A 6,815-nucleotide genomic window follows, 5' to 3' on the forward strand; every position below is an offset into this window, starting at 1 on the left:
TGGAGACGGTGTTGTGTCTGGAGACGGTGTTGTGTCTGGAGACGGTGTTGTGTCTGGAGACGGTGTTGTGTCTGGAGACGGTGTTGTGTCTGGATGCTGATGCTAATGCTAATGCTGATGCTAATGCTGATGCTGGTGCTGATGCTAATGCTGATGCTAATGCTGATGCTGTGGGTATCGACTGAAACCAGTGGGTTTAAAAAGAAGGAAAAGATCTTTGAAGTTGATTAAAGTGCAGAAAAAGACTCTGGATGAGTTTAAACTGGAGTTCAACTTTAACCGACACAAACTTCACTGAAGCTTTGACCCCAGAGTGAAGTTAGTTTGAAGCCTGCCAACTCCAAACTAACTTCGCCTGGTTCTGTCGTCTGCAGACGTGGAACAGACACATGAGGAGAGCCCAAACATCCCAGCATGCACTGCTCCCTCTGCTACAGGAGCCTGTTTGGATCAAAGCTTGTGGTTCAGGTCAGGTGTTCGTGGTCGTCGGGCCGACGGACCCGCTCAGAAGCAGCTGATGCACAGAACCAACGTTAACGGGCTGACCTCTGACCTCCGGACGCCACTGTGATCTGTGAACGTGTCTGTGATCGGATCAGTCACTTCCTGTGTCACAGCCGCTCGTCACGGCGCGTTCAAAGGTTCAGCTTCCTGTTCTTTGGCGTCCTGAGTGTCGGGGGCGTGCAGCTTCATGTGTCTCTTCAAATGTCCCGTCACAGTGAAGCACTTCCCGCAGACGGAGCAGCTGAAGGGTTTCTCTCCGGTGTGCACCCTCATGTGGATCTTCAGACTCCCCTTCTGGGCGCAGCTCTTCCCGCAGACGTTGCAGCTGAAGGGTTTCTCTCCCGTGTGCACCCTCATGTGTTTGGTCAAGTCCCCTTTCTCGGCGCAGCACTTCCCGCAGAAGGGGCAGCTGAAGGGTTTCTCTCCCGTGTGCACCCTCATGTGTTTCTTCAGGTCCGTCTTCTGAGCGCAGCCTTTCCCGCAGACGGAGCAGCTGAAGGGTTTCTCCCCCGTGTGGTACTTCATGTGTCTGCTGAGGTGTTCTTTGACGTGGAAGCTCTTGCTGCACACGGAGCAGCTGAAGGGTTTCTCCCCGGTGTGGATCCTCATGTGCCGGGTCATGTTCCCCCTCCCGCTGAAGTTCTTCCCACAGAACAGGCAGCTGTACGGCTGCTCGCCCGTGTGGCACCTCATGTGGGCCGTGAGCGAGCCGCTGTCTTTGAAGGACTTGTCGCAGCCGGTGCACGGGAACGGCCTCTCGCCCGTGTGGTCTCTGATGTGTCTGTTCAGGTTTCCCTTCAGGCTGAATCTTTTCCCGCAGTAGGAGCAAGGAAACGGTCTCTCTTTGGTCGACCCGGCTTCGCCCTCTGGAGCTTCACCGAGTTTCTGGGCTTCGTTTGTTCGAGACCAGTCGCTGTCGTCGGTCTCAGACGAGCCCGCGGAGTGGTCCTCAGTCCCAGGCTGTAGACCTGGTCCTGGTCCTGGTCCTGGTCCTGGTTCTGGTCCTGGTCCTGGTTCTGGTCCTGGTCCTGGTTCTGGTCCTGGTCCTCCACAGTCCTCTCCATCAGCTTCTGTCTCCATCTGTGAGGACTGAGGTTTCTCTTCATCATCTTCACTCTTCACAGGGACAGGAGTGAATGTGAACTTGGTGATATCAGCCTCCTCCAGCCCTTGAAGCTGCTCTCCCTCCTGACTGCTCCACAGTTCCTCCTGTTCCTCTTTAATGTGTGGGGGCTCTGGGTCCTCCTGGTCCAGACCGGAGCTGCACTCCTGCTGCTCAGGGGGAACCTCTTCTTTAACCACCGACAGCTGCTGGACGTCTGCAGGGAACAGGAAACACAGACATGAACTCCTCTGATTGGACGGTATGTGAAACACCACAGCTCTGCCGTAACCATGGGAACACCAGACACACACACACACACACACACACACACACAGAAATTAGAATAATAAAATAAACTTTATAATGTCGTGAGAACTCCAGCTCCCATGATGCTTTGCGGCTGATGTTTAAATCAGAACATTAAGAGACTAAAGACCAAAGATCATGTTTCTGTTCACACAGCTCTGATGTTAGCTAACGTGCTAACGCTAGCAGCTAGCATGCTAACGCTAGCCCCCCGGTCCCCCGGAGCGTCACTGACCGGCTCTCCGCAGCCTGACCTCGGGCTTGAGCAGCGCATCGAGCAGCCTCCTCTGGCGGCACACCTCCCGCTCCGCCCGCTGCGCGCGCTCCTCGTGCTCCGCCACGGTGTCCTCGAGCACACCGACGATCTCCTCCGCAGCCGCCGCGAGCCGCTCGGTGAGCAGCGGCCTCAGCGCCGGGACTTCGGCCGCTTCACCGCCTCTTTCCACCCGCAGCAGAAACGCTTCCGCGGCGGCAAACATCCGCTCGTGGACCGACGCCCGCAGCAGCTGCACGGCGCACATCCTGCTCCTGTGTGCGGACAAAGAGAGCGCGAGGGCCCGCGGACACGCGCACACAGTTCCGCGTCGACGACACTTCGCCGCGACCGCAGCGAAGCGGCGCAAGCGAACAGCGAACCCTGCTGGACTGGAGGGCGAACTGATCCTGATACACACTTTTATTATTATTTATTTATTTATTATTATTATTGTGATGATTATAGAACAATAATATTTAATCTTTCAAAAGACTGATTTATTTTATTATTTTAATTATAAAATATAAAAATAATAAAATATGATGAAAATATTCTGATCATTAATTATGGTAATAAAATCATATATAATAGAAATATTAAAATGATATAATAATAATAATAATAATAATAATAATAATAATAATACAATAAAAACATTTTAGATGTTGAAACTTTCTTTTTTTCAGTTTGAGAGAAAATGAAAAATGTTTGGAATCATAAATATTTCCTCATGTTTTCATTTCATCATAGATATATATTTATATATATGTGTATATAAATATATTTACTTATAAACAGTTGATCCAGTACGTGTTTCACTGACGGATGAAAAACTTCTACAGTAAATAAATAAAAACATAAAAACAAATAAAAATAAATAAAAACATGTAAATATTAAAGTATTTGTCACATCTTTATTCTTTTCCCCAAAAACATTTTTTCATGTTTTATTATTTTTATTTTCTTTAAAACCTTTTTTCTTCAAATGAAAACAACACAAATATAAATATATAAACATTTATATGTGTGTGTGTGTGTGTGTGTGTGTGTGTGTGTGTGTGTGTGTGTGTGTGTGTGTGTGTGTGTGTGTGTGTGTGTGTGTGTGTGTGTGTGTGTGTGTGTGTGTGTGTGTGTGTTTATGCACGTGTGTGGAGCGGAGATCAAAATGAGAGAAGTCACTAAACTCTGAAACGATGTTGTTGTTGTTTGTTGTTGTTTGTTGTTGTTTGTTGTCGATCATGTGAAAGAAACTTGAGTTTGTGTCTCGGCAGAAGATTTCAACTGTGTGTGTGTGTGTGTGTGTGTGTGTGTGTGTGTGTGTGTGTGTGTGTGTGTGTGTGTGTGTGTGTGTGTATGTGTGTGTGTGTGCCTGTGTCTCTGTGTGTATGTGTGTGTGTGTGTGTGTTTCAGGGAGAGTTCAGCTGATCGGAGATTCCCCAAACACCCAAACCAGGACCAGAACCAGGACCAGGACCAGAACCAGGACCAGGACCAGGACCAGGACCAGGACCAGGACCCGTCCTCCTCACAGAGGAACTGAGGGGCTCAGTGGGTCCTGGTCCTACTCCAACATCCTGTCCCCTCAGACCTGATAAGGTGAACGTGGTCTCAGCCCTGAAGTCCCTCTGGACCAGTTCTCTGTCCAAACCAGAGTCTGGTTCTTTCTGCTGACGAGAGGTTTGGTCACTGCAGAGTGGGCTCTCCAAAGTCTCACAGCCGAGACCCTGAGTGCCCAGACCGACCCTGGTCCTGAACCGGAGACCAAGTCCAGCTGCGGTCTCAGAGTCTCAGTCTCAGAGTCTCACAGTCTCAGTCCAGATTAACAAACACATGTTGGTACAACAGTGGGAACCAGAACAGGACTTAGATCCTGGAGAACCAGAGCAGGTCACAGCTGGATGAAGTCACTCTGACCCGCGTCCGGTCCTTTCAGGTGCGGCGGCGGCGGCGGCGGCGCCAAGTCTTTGTCGGCCCGTTCTCCGGTGTGCACCTTCATGTGCGCGTCCACGGAGCGTTTCTCCTGGTAGCTCTTCCCGCAGACGGGGCAGCTGTAGGGTTTCTCTCCGGTGTGCGTCAGCATGTGTCTCTTGAGGTCGATCTTCTGGACGAAGCCTTTGCTGCACAGCTGGCAGCCGAACGCCTTCTCCTTCTTGTGGAACCGCTCGTGCGTCTCCAGCGAGATCTTCTGGCGGAACCTCTTCCCGCAGAGGCTGCAGATGAACGGCTTCTCGCCCGTGTGGATCCTCATGTGCGAGTCCAGGTTCCCGATCTGACGGAAGTTCTTGCCGCAGACCCTGCAGGTGTAGGGTTTCTCCCCGGTGTGGATCCTCTTGTGCACGTCCAGGTGCTGACTCATGGCGAACTTCTTGCCGCAGACGTCGCAGGAGTAGATCTTGGGCTTCCCTCCCGTGTGGCTCTTGATGTGTCTCTTCAGGACGGCGTTCTCGATGAAGGTCTTCCCGCAGAACTCGCAGATGTACGGCCGCTCGCCGGCGTGCAGCTTCACGTGTCTCTCCAGGGAGCCCTTCCTGGGGAAGTCCTTGCCACAGTCTTTGCAGCTGAAGGGCTTCTGGCCGGTGTGCGTCCTCATGTGGATCTCCATGTCCCTGAAGCTGATGCCGCAGATGTCGCACACCCTGCTGGTTTCTCTGTGGCTCCTGATGTGGAGCTGAAGACTCTCTGAGGACTCGAACCGCTCTCCGCAGACGCCACAGCGACACTCGGGATCGTTGAGATGAGTCTCTGCGTGACGCACAAAGTTCCCCTTGTTGTGAAAGGCGTTGCTGCAGACCGTGCAGCGGTGAGACGGAGTCACGCTCGCCCTCCTGCGTCTGCTCCCGGCGGCCGGCGCGTCCTCGGCCTCGTGGCTGCGGACGTGCCGCCTCAGCTCGGCGCTCTTGCCGAAACCTTTCCCGCAGACTTTGCAGCTGAAGGGCGCGTGTCCGTCGTGGGCCTTCATGTGTCTCTCCAGAGAGCCGGTGTGGCAGAACTCTCTGCGGCAGACGGTGCAGCTGAACGGCTTCTCGGCGGCGTGGACCCTCATGTGCGTCACCATGTTGCCCTTCTGGTTGAAGCCTTTTCCGCAGACGAGGCAGCTGAAGGGTTTCTCGCCGGTGTGCAGTCTCAGGTGCGTCTCCTGCGCCCGGATCGAGGGGAACTTCTTGCCGCAGACGTCGCAGGTCCTGCTGCTGTCGCGGTGCATTTGAAGGTGCAGCCTCAGACCGTCGCCGGAGTCCAGGCGCTCGCCGCACAGACCGCAGAGACGCTCCGCCTCCTTCAGGTGTTTCTCAACGTGCTTCATCAAGAAGCCTTTCCTGTCGAAGGACTTCCCGCACACCCTGCAACAGTGAGGCGCCGCCGCTGCGTGGTTCTCGTCCTCCCCGTGGTTCTCGTCCTCCTCGTGGTTCTGATCCTCCTCGTGGTTCTGGTCCTCCCCGTGGTTCTCGTCCTCTCCGTCGGCAGAGTCGGGTCCAGACCCTCGGTGTGTTCTGGAGGACGTGCCGGGCAGAGGCTCGTCTCCACCAGAGAGACTCTGGAGACCGACGGACACGTGGAACTCTGAGAAACACACGAACCGCAACTTTAGAACATACATAAAGTTTATTTTCTGTGTATTAAAGTTTATTTTCTGAGTATTTTCTGTGTATTTTGTGTATTAAAGTTTATTTAATGGAGTTTGTGTTCACGGACCTCTCGTGTCTTCAGCGGGCTCCTCCGGTTCTCTCTTGGCCGCTCTGGACGCAGTAAAGTCGGTCAGGATGTTTTCCACGGCGGCGGTGATTCTGTCGGTCACGAGCCGCTTCAGCCGCTCCAGAGACCGGCCCCCCCTGTCCCCCCTGTCCCCCCTGACCCCCCTGATCCCCGGTTCCCCTCTTCGGTTCTCCTGCAGCAGCCTGAAGATCTGCTCCGCTGCCACCGACAGATGCTGCTCCACGGTCTCCCGCAGGTCCCGGTCCTCCCGCGGGTCCTGATCCCCCCACAGGTCCCGGTTCTCCCGCAGGTCCCGGTCCTCCCGCGGGTCCCGGTCCTCCCGCGGGTCCCGGTCTTCCCGCAGGTCCCGGTTCTCCCGCAGGTCCCGGTTCTCCCGCAGGTCCCGGTCCCCCCGCAGGTCCCGGTTCTCCCGCGGGTCCCGGTCCTCCCGCAGGTCCCGGTCTTCCCGCAGGTCCCGGTTCTCCCGCAGGTCCCGGTTCTCCCGCAGGTCCCGGTCCCCCCGCGGGTCCCGGTTCTCCCGCAGGTCCCGGTTCTCCCGCAGGTCCCGGTCCCCCCGCGGGTCCCGGGTCTCCCGCGGGTCCCGGTCCCCCCGCGGGTCCCGGTCCTCCCGCGGGTCCCGGTTCTCCCGCGGGTCCCGGTTCCCGCTCCTGGACCGTGTTGAGGACATTTTTTCCAGCGAACAAAGAAGAAGAATGTCAACAAAGCGAGAACACTTCCGGGTTCTCAAACCGACGTCATTACGTCAGACGTTGTTTTTTTTTAAAAGACTAAATTTTTTCTTTATTGAAAAATGTAAAAGTACAAAAACACAAAGTTCATTTATAAATATTTTTATTTAAATATATTTATAATTGTTTTATTAAATGATATTAATGAACAAAAAATATAAATTACGTCGACGACGTTCGTATGTGACGTCATCTCCGGCGTCAG

The 6,815-nt window shown here is 53.8% G+C and overlaps 2 protein-coding genes across 2 annotated transcripts; both read right to left on the bottom strand.

Annotated features, from left to right (window-relative positions):
• Nucleotides 1–455: 455 nt before the first annotated feature.
• LOC310955672 (uncharacterized protein) lies at nucleotides 456–2,437 on the bottom strand. Its single transcript, XM_083925640.1, has 2 exons — nucleotides 2,151–2,437; nucleotides 456–1,823 (listed from the first exon to the last, which is right to left on the bottom strand). The coding sequence occupies exons 1-2, from the start codon at nucleotides 2,434–2,436 to the stop codon at nucleotides 625–627; spliced, it is 1,485 nt and encodes a 494-aa protein (XP_083781766.1). The 5' UTR covers nucleotide 2,437; the 3' UTR covers nucleotides 456–624.
• Nucleotides 2,438–4,059: 1,622 nt separating this feature from the next.
• Nucleotides 4,060–6,549, bottom strand: LOC310955436 (uncharacterized protein; the record flags this gene model as incomplete). The annotated part of the gene is made up of 2 exons (XM_083925252.1): nucleotides 4,060–5,729; nucleotides 5,862–6,549. 2 exons carry the CDS (start codon nucleotides 6,547–6,549, stop codon nucleotides 4,060–4,062), a joined length of 2,358 nt encoding a protein of 785 aa, XP_083781378.1.
• Between the last annotated feature and the right edge of the window lie 266 nt (nucleotides 6,550–6,815).

The sequence above is a fragment of the Echiichthys vipera genome, assembly GCF_963691815.1.
Source record: "Echiichthys vipera genome assembly, chromosome: 13".
NCBI lineage: Eukaryota > Metazoa > Chordata > Actinopteri > Perciformes > Trachinidae > Echiichthys > Echiichthys vipera.